Source organism: Filicampus tigris, chromosome 7 (assembly GCF_054856515.1).
Source record: "Filicampus tigris isolate MCC_2025a chromosome 7, RoL_Ftig_1.0, whole genome shotgun sequence".
Lineage (NCBI taxonomy): Eukaryota > Metazoa > Chordata > Actinopteri > Syngnathiformes > Syngnathidae > Filicampus > Filicampus tigris.
Window position 1 is genome coordinate 16,252,113 of NC_141223.1, and position 17,362 is coordinate 16,269,474.

General features: G+C 41.3%; 1 protein-coding gene across 2 annotated transcripts in view; it reads right to left on the reverse strand.

Annotated features, from left to right (window-relative positions):
- Window positions 1-543: 543 nt before the first annotated feature.
- grik4 (glutamate receptor, ionotropic, kainate 4) overlaps window positions 544-17,362 on the reverse strand; it is a 351,164-nt gene continuing 334,345 nt past the window's right edge. The window contains exons 15-21 of one of the 2 annotated variants that reach the window (XM_086035775.1): window positions 16,912-17,021; window positions 11,837-12,010; window positions 10,509-10,674; window positions 7,767-7,992; window positions 4,647-4,775; window positions 4,441-4,559; window positions 544-1,634 (exon numbers count right to left, since the gene is read on the reverse strand). In XM_086035775.1, the coding sequence (XP_085891901.1) occupies window positions 1,248-1,634; window positions 4,441-4,559; window positions 4,647-4,775; window positions 7,767-7,992; window positions 10,509-10,674; window positions 11,837-12,010; window positions 16,912-17,021 (1,311 nt within the window). In that variant the 3' untranslated portion in view covers window positions 544-1,247. Of the gene's footprint in view, window positions 1,638-4,440; window positions 4,560-4,646; window positions 4,776-7,766; window positions 7,993-10,508; window positions 10,675-11,836; window positions 12,011-16,911; window positions 17,022-17,362 lie in introns of both variants that reach the window. The other variant, XM_086035774.1, reaches the window with a different exon arrangement.

Genomic DNA, 17,362 nt, shown 5'->3' on the forward strand with positions numbered 1-17,362 from the left:
CTCAAGTCATTACTGCATCATCATCATCATAATCACTTTTCCAATTGAATATTTGAAAAATATGAATTATTATAGGTCATATTTTATATGGATTATAAAAAGGCATTGTATCACTGTAGGCCTCCAACTAACATGTACCGTAACCCAATGCAATGCTATTTTTGCAGTTGAGTAAATAAACACCGCGGGCCACTTGTACAAAAAAAAAAAAAAAAAAGGTGAGTAAAAGGTAATACAAATGCGTTTCGTATGCTTTCCGACTAAACATCAAAGTGAACTGATTAAATGATGTAAGATATCCTGTTTAGGCACAGCCCCATATTTCTTCAGACTAATAAATTTTGTAAGTTTGCGTTTTGCAAAAATGAATGGCTGAAAATGTCAGAGCAACTCGGCCGATGCGAACTGAAAGGGTCCTCGGGCTTTCCGCAACCTATCATATTCGATATAAGTTGAAGGGCCTTGACATTTAAAAGAACACGTCAACTGCTGATATAAATATATAAAAACGTTCTCCCTTTTACTTTGGACCGATTTATTTGTTTATGCAGCTGCGTTTTAGTCATATGAATGTTTGTTGGCCTCAAGTCATTCATGAATATTTTCCCTGTGTGTGTTTACATTGAGATGAGAGGTCATAAAGAGGCGAGGAAAAGTCACAGAAAATATGACACAGAGTCAAAGATGTCAGATGAGATGCAAAGGCACAGCAATGTGTACTGTATGCATGGGAAATTTGAAGTATTTAAAAGAAGAAACACATTTAAATTACTCATCAATCCATTATTTAAGCAAACATGTCCCAAAATGTCAAAAAGAGTTCAAAGGTAGATCTTTCTGACTTCTGTCAGCACGTTGTAACATACATTTGTCAGATTAAAAAAGGAACTTGTTTAATGTTTAATTTTTCTTTTCCCAGGAACAATATAACAACAATATTCAGTACTGATAATCCAACAGAGGACAGGAATAATTTAAAAAGACGGGGAGAGAAAGAAACAGCACACTGATAATTGACTTGAAAATACTGCATAGTACAAATGGCCTGTGGCCGTTTGTCCTTTGTGTGTCCTGTTCGGAGCAGTACTGAGGGCCGACGGACTCATCAGTTTTTTCATGAGCAAGGAAAAGACAAATCCGCCGCAGGAGATTCCAAAAAAAGATGAGTCAGTACCTTGGTCCTGCGTGGGGCGATCCAGCGGCAAAGCACCGGCTGACCGAGAAGGTGAACGTCTGCAGGGCGAGTGTTATTCAGGTTCACTGCTATTTGTCGCCTTGTCCCACTCTATGCTCTCCTCACTGGGCGTGGGGGATGGCAGGGCGCCGGCCGCCCCCCCGGGACGCATTCTGAGCCCCTGGAAGCGTCTGCACTCGGGGCAAATGCGGATGTGGCTACAGCCTCTGGCCACCAGCGCGGTCTCCTGAGCCAGTCTGTGGGAGAGCGGCTCGGGCAGTCCAGTGCCGGCGCACAGCTTGCCGTTGGCGAGGCCCACGGAGGCCGCTCGTGCCCGGCGCTCCTCCTGGTGGAGGGGTCGTGGCCGCGTGACCGACGACGTCCGGCGGCGCCTCATCTGCAGGCTGTCGTGACACAGGACGATGCCCTGCAGCTCGCGCAGCATCTCCTCGCACACCGACTGCTGGAACGCACCCATGGGTAGACGCACATAGCGAGAGGGGGGGAGATGGGATGAGAGAGGGAGAGAAAGGCAAAGAGGCCATACTGATCACACATTAGAGGTTAGATGCTCGACAACGCCACAAAACAGTGATTGAAAAACTGTTGGAAAACTGACTTGCCATTCGACAATCATATTACTGCAATTCCTCTAGTAGACTTAATGTTGTCCACTGGAACAAATGAAATAAATAAAGTGGGGGAAACAGTTTAGGCTTAAGCCCCTGTCAAGTGAAACTAAATATTGTATGTCCTTTAAATTTGACACACCGCAGAGAAAAGTGTTGTTTACAACCCTACCAAATTTGAATGATTTAAAAATTCTAAGTGTATGAAATGAGGCTTCAAATTTGTGAAAAATCAAGCTGCTGTGGACGCGTCTGCTAAATGTATGAAACCCCGGCCCACTTTCTTATGCCTACACATCCTACATGTTTGAGCTGCGAAAATATATTTACTTCAAGCCTCCTGAAGAATATATCCTAACGAGTTGCCGTGGGGCTTTCTATGCCGTGACGAGAGGTGCAAGCCACCAGCTAGCTCACAAGCTAACAGTCTTCCAGGGCTCCTTTTGGCTTGTGGACAGGCAGCAGGCTCATACGCGGCATCACCTCCTCACTTGGGAATTGAAATAACGACACAGAGCTACTTTGTAACTTGTAGCATCCAGGGAAGTTGGATTTTTAGGGTGTAGGCATAGCTAGCGAGCAAACTGCATGCTATCGTTGCAGAAATAGGCCTTGCAATAATAACTCGCAAGTAACTCTCAAATGTGATTGATAACTACTGATGTGAATCAAAGCGCTGCAGTTTTTAAACAGTGGGGAAGAGAGGACTCATCACTGGCTGTTGTTTTAGCCACGCTCCCTCAAAAATCCGGACAACGGGTTACAAACAGTTTAATGCTGTCTCCACAATTCAGTACTCTGTCTTTTCACATGTTTTTAGCAATTATCTTCAAACATATATAATGGAATTAGAAACAAATATACATTATATTACATGGGCTTTAAAATCTAAATTGTATGGTAATTGGTAATATCTTGTTTTGTCAGCTTTTGTATTAGGTCTCATTGCACTGCAGAGATGGATCCAACCACGTGGCCATTGATTTTCTTTTTTTTTTTTTTTTTAAATGGAATCAACACTTTTCATTTCTTAGATTCACATTGTGTATAGCAGCAAACTTTATTTTCTTGGCTAGAAGCAAAGCTAAATTGAAAAAAAAAAAAAAGCTCTGCTGCAATGTAATTTTGAGAACATTTATTGTGCTGACCTGTCAAGTCAAAACTCAGATCTCTGTGAAAACAAATAACACATTTATATTACTGATAAATGATAAATATTTCAAACTATATTAATATAGTTTTAAGCTAATAGGCCATTCCTCTTGGCTGGCGTACACGTAAACCATAACGGAAATTAATTAATTTCTGGTTTCAATTCAGTTTACTGTGTATGATATTCTCTCCAGAATCCAAACATTTATTAATTGTCCTGCTATTTTGCTGTTCAAAGTTGGATGTTTTACGTTTTACGGCCAGATGTCTGTGAAAAAGTGTAATCGATCACCCAAGCACTTAATTGCGGTGTTCAATGTGCTAGACATGTCAATCCTTGGTTATTTTAGCATTTAGCACGGCTTCTCCGTCGTAATCCCTTTGTGAGTATGATCTTTGTCAGTAATCTAGCTTACTCGCTGCCATGCAGGCTATGACTATACTGACTTAGGACCAACTCCACAAAGTGTTTAGGCATACTAGCAGCCAGGCGAAGCTGTTTCTAGCTAGTTGCTTCTGTGTGGGTAGCACAGAGCTTCCCTCAACTTCTGACTACCCATGGTAGGTGATGTGATCCCAGGTGATTCTTCTTCTTCGTCTACTTTCTTTTGACCGTTGTCTCAGAGGCGCAAAATACAAATCTTGACCCACAGACTGCGATGTGAAAGCGCTTATTTTGAGCCCTAATACACTAAACAAACTGTGCGTGTACAAATAATGAGGTGAAACACTGATCTATCTTGTTCAAAAAGAAGGACTCACAAGTCAGTGTTTGACTTTCACATACTGCATGTTTATTGAAGTAAAGTCACAGTGTCGAGTCCATTTGAAAAAAAAAGACAAAGTCATCGAGTATCATTTGAAAGGCATCACATCAGAAATAGGCTGAGCACACACGGCTTTGTGTATATCTCGTTGCGACGAATTGAACAAATCAGCTCAGCGTTTGAACGGTTTGAGTGGAAGAAGGCAAACCGATACCTGCTACTGTTAAAACCTCTCAATCTGAGATGAGGCTACATTCAACTGACACCCTGATAACTACACAATATTAATGTATAGCTGCTAGGAATCAACACTTCATAAAGAATGTCTTCTATGCTATAAAATACCTTCAATATGAGTTGCATTGTTAGCCTGACGATGTGCACACAGTGGAAGGCATCAAATAGGCCTGCTTGGAATTTAAGGTTAATAATCACACATATCACTGGTGATAAGGCTACGACTGCCAGCACCATAAATGCACCAAGAGACCAGACTACATTCAATATGACATACTCTATACAATATACTGTATATTTAGCGTTGTAACAGCAACACATATTTACATGTTAACCATGTGAGGTAAATCTTTGGTTTTGTGCTCATTGCCTCTGAAAGCAGATGGTGACTATGTGTCAGACCTGATCAGTGTGTGAGGAGTCTGGCGCCAGGGGGATAGAGGGATACAAAGCAGATGCAGGTTACATAAGCCTCTCTCACCTCACTTCCTGGCGCATGCCTCAGCATCCAAACAAATTCCAGCACCGCCATGAAGATGGCCACCAGTAGGCCACACACCAGCACCACGAAGATGCCGCCGATGTTCTCCATGCCCAGACCTGCAGGAGGGGAGCAGTAAGTAAGATTGGAAGGACAGCATGGGGTGAAATGTATAATCGGAGCAAGAAGATTAACAAGACAAGAACCTTTGGCCCGGTGGTCCTCTTCCTTTGGACACTTGCCGCCGTCCCACCATTTCCTCTTAAGGATCTCCAAGCGATTGTCCTCCTGAAGCTTGAGGATGGCCAGGTCAAACTCGTCACGGTACACAGAGCCTGCAGTCAAAAATCAGGCAAAGCTCCAATGCATTCATACATATACATGTATACAGTGGGTACCTCGTTTTTTGACGGTGATGCCATTAGGGTTATAATAGTTTGCGATTTTTTTATTATACTTAGTTTTTATTTAATTTAGCTTTTGTTTTTTTTAATTCAGTTAGCTTTAATTCGTTTTTGGAGCAGGTTTTTTTTTTAAATGCTTCATTTTGAAGTTTTATTACGTTTAGCATTAGTTTTAGTTTTTTGTATCTGGAGTATTTGTCAAGTGCACGATAAAAAAAGGCAATTGAGTATTGTACAATAAAGTAAACTATAATGACCAAATTACTGTTTGACCTTCCTTCTTCTGTACAGACATTCAACAATACAGAAATAAATCATGTAAAACTGTGTCAAATTCATTTTTGTGGCGGCCCCATCATAGTTATAACTGTGAACCCTGATAAATCTATTATCATTTTACACAACAAATTGATAGTTAACTAGTTTTGAAATCAGCTAGTAAATTCTTCAACTATTTTTCATTTCAGTTCATTCAATGTCATTTATTTTAAAGGGGGGATTGGTAACAAATTGTGATTGACTGGTAACCAGTTCAGGATATACTCCCCAAAGAGAGCTGGGATAGGCTCCAGCACACCCGCGACCCTTGTGAGGACAAGCTGTTCAACTAATGGATGGATGGATGGATTTGTAAACAAAGATTGGTAAAAAAAAAGACAAATAGCAAGAAACATGAAGTCAACACACATGGGGTCTTTGCGGGCCAAATAAAATGATGTCGCGGGCCAGGTACGAGTGATGTTTGACACCATTTCACCATTCAAAATGGAGTCAAGCCAAGTCATATGACTGCACCGTTTTCAAAGTGACTCACATAAAGTGTGGTAGGATGTTTACCTAACAGACAATGGAAAACGACAGATATGTCATGCACTGCCATGTTTCTGTTAAAAAAAGTTGACATGTCAGTATACAAGAAGTCAAGAACTCCACTTGAAACTTGAGAAACATACAATAGGCTGTCTTGGTCTATATTTGCAAAATACAGTGCTCTGTGGGATAAAAGCATGTCAACAATGCACACGAGCAAACAATGTGACGCCCTAAGCCCGATTTAGTATGGCACATTGCAATTTTTTTTTTTTCAATGCATTATCCAGAAGTGGGCATTCCGTCAGTCAGGTCCGTCACGCTTCTGACGATCAGGAATCAAATGTGTGGAAGTTGCATGTCCGTCAGTCCGTCACTGACAAACGCTCGTTTTGCTGACGAATGATGAGATACTTCCTAAAATAGACGGCCTAATGAATGAAATTGGTTTTCATCTGTCAATGTAATCGTCACAAACTGCGTCCATCAGTGTCAGTCCATCAAACCGTCAATGATGGACTGTCCGTCACTGGCGAATGATGTTTTTTTGGGGACTGACTGACAGACCAATGAACTTCAGACAGACTAACTAACAAACTTAAATGACGGACTGACTGACGGATGGACGATTACAATTCAGTTCATCATGAATAATGACAGACTGACGAAAGACGGACGGGTACCCTGGTCGCTGACGGATGACGAATGGACCAGCACAATTTAGTAAAATGCCCACGTCTGGTATTATCATTTGTACTTGTACTTGGCATCACTTTAAATTTCAATTTATAATAAAGTGGAAGTGTATCCAAACATTTTCTTTCCAATAAAATGTTCTATGTACCTCCAATAGTCTAAACATGGCATTCTGATTATTATTGTTAGTGGAATATGCCCTGAGCAATTGTGATGTCATTTTCATGTCAAGTTACAACACTCTCACTTGAGTACTGTTCAGCAAGCGGGCCCGAGAACAGTTAGACAGGAGAGGAAAACATCAAGACAACTTCTGTTGTAATTGTTGTGCAGGTAGTAGCTGTTCATCTTTTCGAGATGATGCGTCTCCCAGCATGAGAGACGTGTGGAGTGAGAAAGAGCTACCAGGAGACAGGCTTGTAGGAGGCCTCTATGAGACGTTTTTGAATGGTGGTAACAAGTGCTTTTTCTGCATTCCACTTTTGCCTTTTTCCTTATTTTCTGCACAAACACATTTATCAGATAACAAAAGCACCCTGTGAGCGCAGATCTCCAACAAGGTTGAGCACTTATCAACTGGGAAATTATACCAGCACCTGATTTTTAAAGTTGATCTAGAAAATAAACACACCCCTGTTAAAATAACATATCTGATAAATAGGCCTGCACGATATGTTGTTTGACCATCGCGATTGCGATAGTCACCTCGTAGGATGTGAGATGTTTTAACTTTATTTTTTTTTATAGTTAGCAGGTGAGTTGAGTTCTCTGCTACCATCTAACACTCGCTCCCAAGTCACAGCAAAAAATCGTCCGAACGACGGCTGACATCTGGAAAAAGTCAAGGTGCTCTTTACTTGTAAAATCAAATGCAACTTAAATTAAATGATCTTTTACTGAAGCCCGTTTCAGTAATCCAATGGGTGGATTTTGTTTGAGGCAGTCACAGCATGCAGTATCAAGATTGGCCTTATCCATCCTTCAGAAGAATTTAAAATAACTCCTGTTTACTTTTAAGGTGTTTCTCCCTCCATCGACACCCCCACTCAACATGTGATCAAAGTAGAAGCGACGGCATACATTTGAGTCTCCGAGCAAGCAGCGAGTCATATCACACCAGGGAGCCAAATTTCACATTCTCTTATCTCACCTTCTCCCATCAGGAAAGAGACGCTCTATTTAAGCAAGTTTGTCTCTCTCTTTTTATATTGCATCATCTCTCCTCCCCCTTGACTGCTCCTAATAGTTTGCCTTTTCTCAGGTGCTACTTTTCAATATAACTTTTCTTGCCAGATCCTCCAACTAATTCTCTTGCTCAAGTTAATGTTATGTTCACAGTCTTGCAATGAATTGAAGAACCATCCGATGAATTTATTCCACACTGAAATTGTATTCCCTAGCGTCTCCCCTACTCACCCAGCGGCATTCCGATACCGTAGCCCTTGGTGTCGAGCAGCCCGCCGATCTGCGTCAGGTTGCAGTTCCTCTGGCGATAGTACTCGTTCATGGTGCTCTCCAGCAGGTAGGCGTAGTTAGAATTGAGGACGCGAGCGATGCCCTCCTCCGTGCTCTTCACAAACACACTGGGCTGCTTGGAGTGCATGAAGTTCCACATTCGTTGGTATGTCTGATAGCGGGAGTTCTGCAGAGATGTGACAGACCCGACCATGAGCGGACACGTTTTGCATTTGTTGGGTTTGTTATTCATGTGCTGCAATGCGCAGAATGCAGGACATGGCCCCGATCTCAAATGTGATGATGTTAATGATGTATTTTGTTTGAGCTGGCCACAGTGGAACTTGAATATTTGGTGAAAAACTTTTGTCAAACAGTATTGGTGGATGCCGGTGCAATACATTTCTGCGTTTCGGCTTCCTCAGTAGTGGGCTAGTTCAGTAATTCATTTTATCTGTTGTAATTAAATCACCTTGAAATTTTTTTTCTTTTTTCTTAATCAATTAAGTTTAAAATGACCTGTTTACTGAAATAAAAGTAACAAACTAGGGATGATTTTATTTGTGTCACAGATAGCTATTCAATGAAATATTATATTTTGATATAAAGATGTATTCAATTAATTATATGTTCTATTTTGCTAGGTAGTTTGATTAGGTCATTTGAATTTTTTGTAACATACCCACTACCTACATCGTGTAACTTGATACTGGTTGTGATACCGTGTGCTGGTGTTGCTCACTAGTGTAATAGAGTATTGACAGCACGATGGGAAAGTGCTTAGCAGGTCTGCATCACAATCAAGAGTTTGAATTTCAACTCCGGTCCTCCTGTGTAGAGTGTTCTCCCCTCCGTCTTATGTTTTACTACTCAGAATCTTGGTGCCAAGAACCTTTGTTGAAGTCAGTTGAGGAGTTTCTTTTTGACAAAAGTAGTGCTTTGCCACCATCCTGTGGCATATTGGTGCCAGAGAAGTAAATGCTAAATGCACTGTCACTTATATAGCACGTTTTTACCTTCGGTACTCAAAGTGTTTCACACCGTACATCATTTACCTACTGACGACGCAGAATCAGGAGCAACTGTGGGTTCAGTATCTTGCTCAAGGATACTTCGAAATGGTCACAATGGCTGGGGGATCAAACCCACAACCTCTGGGTTGGGAGACGTACGTTGAAGTGAGTTAAGGAATTTAGTTTGTAGAAAAGTAGTACTTTGACACCATTTCATGGCATCTTCGTGCCAAGGAACGGTGTTGAAGTTGGTTTAATAACTGCAGACGTTAGATACACACTTGGTGCTTTATGATCACCTCTGTTTTAAGTACTTTGCGGCCATCTTATAAACCCGCTAAAGCAGGGGTGTCAAACTCATTTTTGTCGTGGGTCACATCGTAGTTCTGATTTCACTCGGAGGGCCGTTACGGCTGTTAACCCGTCTAAATATATGATCGGCTTATACACAACTAATTGATGGATCACTAGTTTTGAAATCAGAAGCCAGTAAATAGTTTGTTCAACTATTTTTCGATGCATTTTAAAGGAAGGATTGGTAAGAAATGCTTGAAATATCAAATATGTTGTGTTCACAGTGAAGACAATTTCAAAAAACATGTCAAGTAAACACACATGATTTGTCATAAAATGATGTCGCGGGCCGGATCTAGCCCCAGGCCTCGTGTTTGACACCTGTGCGCTAAAGGGTCATTTAAATTACTTGCACATTTTTGCAGGACTCACTCCCTATCCACCGTGAATAGCAGGTGGAGCCTGTAATTTATTAAAAGTTACTGTCCTGTAGAATGATGTTCTATTATGGCAATCGAGTGACCGTGGACCGACTGTATTTCCATTGCTTCCTTCGAGAAATATTAGCTCCGACTTGAGATCAAGTGACTTCTTCCAGCAGAACTAGCGGTGGTGCACATTTTGTTACTTCATGTGCAAGTTTTCTTTCCCCTGCTCTCCTCAAGGAACACATTCATCACTTAGCATTCCTCTTTCTTTGAGTTTTTCTGCCCTGACATAATTAACAGTTCAGTGGGCTATAGAGCACACAGGAGTGGTGGAGCCAGAACGTGTCTAATGGGTAGGCCTGGAAAAATCAGGGTGGGCCTGAATATTTCTCTCACTAAGTACAATCCTCCTACCCCTACACATCGTATATTCAAATAAAATGAAAACTGAATAGTATGAGGTTAAGATCTTCCTTAGACACCTACAAGTATGCCATTCTTAATATTCAATAAAATAAAAAACATAACAAAAAGCAAAAAAAAAAAAAATTAATAAATTTTTTTTTAAAGTATTTGAAGTATGAAATATTTTTCATGAATCTCACTAGGTAGGCGGTCTGTCAATATGTGCACACCCAGGCCCACCCATGGCTCCGCCCGTGCTCCATATCATTCTTTACTGCCTCACTTCGCCTTTCACATACCCTTTCTCTATCTTCCAATGTTTTTTTTCTCACTAAGGTCATTGTGGGTGCTTCACTTCAAACTTGTGCCTTGTTTCCTGAGGAGAAAGCTATTGAGTGGTTGTGGTCAAGCAGTGATTAGCACTCGAAAGGAAGGTGACCAGGGGGATAACGTCACCGATGACCCATTGATTTAAAGGCCTCTTGGGTCAATCTGCGTGTGTTTCATATTGACTGAGCACCATAAACAATCTATCAAAGGCAATGATGTGCGTGAGCCCTGACCTGAAAGAAAGTCATGGTGGAGCCGCCGTGCATGGTGCCATACTCGATGGCCGTCTGATCCGCCAGGTCGTCCACTGACTCGATGGGCACCTCCATCCTCTGAACGGTGAGGAAGGCGGCCAGGTTGGCAGTGTACGACGAGATGATGATTAATGTGAACGCCCACCTGCGCAGGGGAGACGAGAGCATGTGTATGCTCTTATGCAAATGAGAAGACTGCTGTATAGAGATAAACAGCGAGGGAGAGCAAGGAGGTTTCCAATGACGGCACACCTTAGATGAGAAGACATGACAGCGTGTTCATGAGGAAGGCATGAAGGTGTTAATGTCGGCACGAAACGAAAGGGGGGTAAAAGTCTTGGCTTTATACAACAAGAGCAAATAAAAAGATGTGGTCTTGTGTTTGGTTTTCTGTCGACTTTTCACAGTGCAAAAATCTGCTAATAATAAATGAATGATGAGGGTCATTTCATGCATTGATCAGTTATTCACTTGCCTCTATTGTCAATTTTGTCATGTGTTACACGCTGTTGATCACTTGTTTATTTTAGATGGCCAAATGACATTGGACAAAGAGGCTGCTAATGGAAATTCGGCCAAGCTGCATACATTTATATTCGTATAATACTGATGAATGTACACAGCCGCTTCTATTTTTCTATAAAAGTCTTATGACAGCCCTGACATTGCACTTCAAGTTACAAATGCGATGTGGCAGTTTAAGAATACATTATTACCACCATTCTTACTCTCAATAAGGCATCAAAGTATGTTCTATACAAACATTTACCATAAGTATGACTTTACTACTGCATTAGCATCGGTTAGTGATTGCATTCATACTCATTTATGAATTCAGGTAGATAATAACTATTGTTATTCTCTCTAGATAATAACTATAGTTATTCTCTATAAAACATATGCTTTATTAAAATTTTAGAGAGTTATGGAGTATATTAATATGATTTACATGACTTCCTATGGGAAATATTGTTTCAGTTTTCATATGATTTAGTTTTTAGACCTTTCAAACTGATTAATGAAAAATAAAACAAGTTTCCTTTGAAATGTTAAAAAAAACTTCTAGTTTGACACATATTTTCAAATACTTGCATTTTTAAGCAACACAGTCAACCCCACCCCAGCCCACCCAAAAGTTGCAATAATGAACTGATTTCCATGAAGCTTTGCGCAGGAGTGAAACCTGCAAGGCACAAGTGATGAATGCTCTTGTTAAGAGGTGATACCTGAAAGTAGGCAGACAAATTCAACCAGACAAATGAATGAAGATGACAGAGCAGCAACTATGATGAATGCACCGCACTGACCACACTCCGCTGACACAGCGCGTGGACAGCGCTCTGGGGGCGATGGTGGACCCTTGCTGCATGAAGCCCCCGACAGGGAACCACAAGCTGTTTCCGAGGGAGTACTGATTGATAAGCAGGTTACAGCGTCCTTTCAGGCAGGGGTGCGGGTTGTACCACTCGTAAGGTGTCAATCTGTGGAGAACAAGACATGCAACAGTATACTTGGGCTCGAGGCAAGCAGCGTGAGTGGGAATACAAGTGAGTTCAGGTATTGGCATTAACATAAAACACAAGTAAAACTGAGCAGGAGAGGGAGTTAAATCCAACAGTTACAAAGTCTTTTAGTTGCCTCCAGAGTGTCTCCTAACTTCTTTTTCTCATGCGGTGCCTACTTTAACATTAAACTAAAGTTTATAAGATAGGAAACAGTGCTGTTCAGAAAAGTTAATGCTTGTATAGTAGTAAATTCCCACAGTAGATATCACACAGAGATCCGCTAGAAATAAGATAGAGCTAAGATACAATAAATATTTTTGTCAATTAAGGTGGATTTAAAAGTCTTACATAAAAATACTTTTTGATAAAACTATTACATTTTATAAAGTCCCAAGAATACGGCACACTACTTGGGCCACTAAGTAGAATAAGTACCGTATATTTCAGACTATAAGTCGCTCTTTAGTAGAAGTCGCAGAAGTCAAGAAATGCATCATGAAGAAGAAAAAACATACATAAGTCACATTTTTGGGAAATGTATTTTACAAAAAACGGGACCAAGAACAGTGGAGCTCGGACTTGCACCCAAAATCTTTGTTCTTTAATCGCGGGTGCGTTCCGAAATAGGCTGAGGGCATGCGCTGCTTCATTCCGACCACTTGGTCCAAATATGCCATTTGGTTATTCAGGTTGCCCCAAAAAAGGAATGCCAGAGCCCAGTCCATCAGGCAGTACAAGGATTCATTTCAGAAACTTTGTTTCATTATGGCTGACCGTTGACCACTTTGAAATTTGAATCACCGGTGAACACAGTTGCAATGTTGCAGATTTAACAGCCAATCAAAACTGCACATGACCTTCCACAAAAAAGAAGACACCATTCCAGGTTTTAAGCTTTAGCGAGACCCATCTGGCCAGTGTAGCTAGAAAGCAAAGTGCAGAGAGTTTCTGTCGCTGAAATGCCCACCTGTTTCCTGTTTTTGTGGCAATCCACTTCTAGATTGACAATCGTGTCATGTTTTTGTGGTTCAAAAAACATATACAGTACACTATATTTCATTGTAAATCTATGTGGAGCCTCAAATCCCAATACAGGGTATCAGTTTTTCCATTGCAGCGTGTCACTCGCTGGGTTCGCTTGGTGTGTGGGGAAAGAGTCGCCAACTATAGTTTTTTTCACGATGTTCCATTTCAGCCACTTTTGGCTGTTTTGATGGTGCGCAGCTGGTCCAAAACCGCTTGTTGCCTGTGAGCTGTAGCCAATCCCCTGCTAACTTTGGATAAGATGAGGTGTACACCATGGACTGGCCCCAGCCAACCACAGCACACAGTGAGTCTTCTATTACCTTAACATGCATGTTTTTTTTTTTTTTTAATGTGGGTGGTGGGAAGCCAGACTTTTCTAAGAAATCCACACAAGCATGGCGAGAACATGTAAACTCCACACGGGCAGGCTGGAGCTGAGATTTGAACCCAGAACCTCAAAGCTGCGAGTCAGACGTGCTAATCACTATATCACCTTGCCACCCTAGCTACTACCAACCTTGTGAACACAGACAAGACAGAGTTTATGGTTGTGGCCCCAGGAAGGTTGGAGACATCTCTTTAACATCCAGCCATCCTTCTCATGAAGTCCGCAACTTCTATTATTGTCGACTTCAACCATATCTTTCCAGTCCAACATCTAATTTACCATTAAGTCGGCCTTCTTTCATCTTCAAAAAATGTATAGACTCCGCCCATCACTTATTGAGCTCATTAATGTGCCACGGCAGTGGTTAGTAATACAGTGGAAAATGGATGACTGGATGGAATTGATTGCATTGCCTTGTTTTGAGTTTCAGTTCAGTATCTCAGTGTTTTACAAACTCTGTGCCGCGGCACACTGGTGTGCCGTGGGAAATGATCTAATTTGTGTGCCTGTGTGGTCAAGCGCCTGGCAGCGTAATCATGTAGTTACTACATTGTAGTACTCTTCCATACCAGTAGGCAGCAGCAGCAGCAGCAGCAGGTAGCTAATTGTCTTTGTATAGAGACAAGCGAATTAGTGACACGTTTATCCAAACAGCCCCAAGTTTCATACTGAGTAAGTATCAATATGAAACATTATAAAATACTTTTTTCTTTGTGTTTATTTAATTCCTATTCATGACATTATAATATAATGTCTTCAATGTTAAAAAAATACTTATATGAGCAATATAACACTTATATTGTTAAAATATTATTTTTTTTCACAATTTCAGCTGGTGGTATGCTGCGGAATTTTTTCAATGAAATAAATGTGCCTTGACTCAAAACAGTTTGAAAAACACTGCTCTATCTGACCACCAAGTGTCAGTGTTACGCTGAAGAGGCAGCCTCTGGCAGGAGAGCATCTTTTCTATTTGTGTCGGATGTGATCACCTACACAGAATGAGTGAAGCGGATGAAAACATGTGTCTTACCCCCATAGAACTAATCACACAAACACTATTCTAGTCTCTGGTCTCATTTATTTGCTCTCTTTCCCAGTAGATTTTTTCACCATGACTTCACCCGTACTTCTGGGCAGCGGAAGCTTGAGCGCTCTCCAAAGGCACCACTAATCCTTTCATGTCATTTGACAAAGGCAGAGCTACTGAGAAAATGGGGTAAATTACGATTTTTGCCTTCTTCTCCTCCGCATTCATCAAAAAGATCTTACTTGATGTAAATTTCTTGGAAGGGAGACCTACATTTCAGGTAAGTTGATTCAAAAATATACATCGGGGAAATTCAAAGGTTGCAAAAACATTATCACTGAGGGACTATTTGCTTGGATTAATGCCGCATATGTGCTCTTGCATAGTCCGCTGTAGAACCTAGCCTAGCTATTATGTTGTGCTTAACTACTCGAAGGCAACCTCAAAGGTATAAACCAAAGAGTTTATACATACTTATGAGCCAATGTCTTTTGTCATCGTTTTCAGTTGAAGTCGGTGACAGTCTGTCGCTCTCTGCCACCCACAAGAACCATGGAATCTATTAGTTGTATTAAGATCATTTTGTCTTCCTTGTTATCTCTATTTTGGTTGGTTCATATATAACAGACAATCGTGATTTTATGTTGTTTAATTACCTGACATGTTTTGGCGTGTACTTCCGCCTTCATCAGAGTGTCACTGGTGTGGTTGTGACGTGTCTTTATCAACTGATGTTCCATGAGGGAGTGACTTATCTGTCAAAATTGACAGGCAAGTCACGCCCCCCGCTGTAGGTTCACCCCTCCAGGTGGTGGAGAGCATAAAAGCTCCCTCGTCCCTGTTGATGGTCTTCTGGCCTCGCTTTGGATCTCGATGGCCTCCCTGATCCAGCGCTGGTGTTTGTTTTTTTTCAGTGCGGATGACTCTGGCATTCTCCCAGTCCATGATGTGATTTTCTCTTTTACGGTGGTCGCTGGTGGTTGATTTGTAGTGTTCCTGTTGTGCTTGTTCTTTTATTGCTCTTGTTTGTCGTGTTGCTGTCTCCTTCTCAGACTCCTTCTTGTGTTCAGTTTTCCTTGTTATAAAACTCCTTTCTGTCTCCCCGATGTATGATTTATTTTATGATATGCACAGTATTTCATATATGGAATTCCATATAACATATATGTTTATTTTGTGGGTGTACACAATTCCATATAACACGTTGTGTACACCCGGAAAATAAACACATGTGTTATATGGAATTGTGTACACCCGGAAAATAAACACGTGTTATATGGAATTGTGTACACCCACAAAATAAACATATATGTTATATGGAATTCCATATATGAAATACCGTGCATATCATAAAACAAATCATACATCGGGGAGATAGAAAGGAGTTTTATTACAAGGAAAACAGAACACAAGAAGGAGTCTGAGAAGGAGACAGCAACATGACAAACAAGAGCAATAAAAGAACAAGCACAACAGGAACACTACAAATCAGCCATCACGACCACTGTAAAGGAAATCACATCATGAACTGGGAGAATGCCAGAGTCATCGGCACTGAAGAAAACAAACATCAGCACTGAATCAGGGAGGCCATCGAGATCCAAAGCGAGGCCAGAAGACCATCCACAGGGACGAGGTAATTAAACGACCTAAAATCACGATTGTCTGTTATATATGAACCAAACAAAACCTGGAAATCTATTGTTTACTAGCATTACACTGGTCAACACAATTTTAATCAGAGATGTCAGATGTTTTTGTTTTCAAGTTTGAGCTATAAAAACTTGCGCAATACGGATTTTACCATGCGTTGTTTTTTAGAGCTATAACGTTTCAGAAAAAATTCTACCTGTTGTTGAACCTCACCCTTAATTCATAAAATATTACCGATAAATGTAGTACTATGTTACATATTAAATTATTGCATTAGGATTACTATTATTAGGCGGCACGGTGACCGACCGGTTAGCACATCAGCCCTTACAGTGCAGAGGTCGAGGGTTTGATTCCGGGCTCCTTCCTGTGTGGAGTTTGCATGTTCTCCCCATGCCTGTGTGGGTTTTCTATGGGCACCCTGGTTTCTTCCCACATTCCGAAAACAAACATGGTAGGTTAATTGGACGCTCTAAATTGTCATTAGGTGTCATTGTGGGTGTGAATGGTTGTTTGTCTATGTGTGCCTTGGGATTGACTGGCAACCAGTTCAGGGTGTACCCCGCCTGCTGTCCGAAGACAGTTGGGGTAGGCTCCAGCACGCCCATTCCCTCATGAGGATAAGCAGTTTGGATGATGGATATTACTATTATCATGAAAACCTGATGTACTAGAGAAAAAGTCTAAAAGTCTGTGCTGTGTGTGTGTGTGTGTGTGTGTGTGTGCGCGGGTGTGCGTGGGTGTGTGTGTGTGTAGGTGTGTGTTTGTGTGTGTGTCTACCTGGCCACCAGGAAGAGTACGCAGCTCACGGCCAAGTAGGCCAGCAGCATGAAGAGCCACACGCCTGGGGAGAACGGGTCCAGGAAGGAGAAGTAGCCTGGCCGTCGACCCTGAAACAAACACAGAGAGACGGCGTTAACACCCACATGTTCAACTTTTGATCATGTTAAAATCACTTTATCCAACTCGACAAGGGCATTCAATGTTGGACGGTTGATAGTTTAAATACCCCATCTTTTAAAATGTGTCGAAGAACACGTCAACAACACAGTCAATGAGATTAATTAGCAGCCAAAGTTGCGCGTTGAATCCACCGCCCGACCAGCTAGAGTTTACTGTGAGTTAATCAACATTTACAGCTGTCCGGAACAGTGTGGCAGTAAACAATGCTAGTTGGATGTGATGAGTATAGATTTCCCTGTTGTAAACTGATAGCATTACAATTATATGC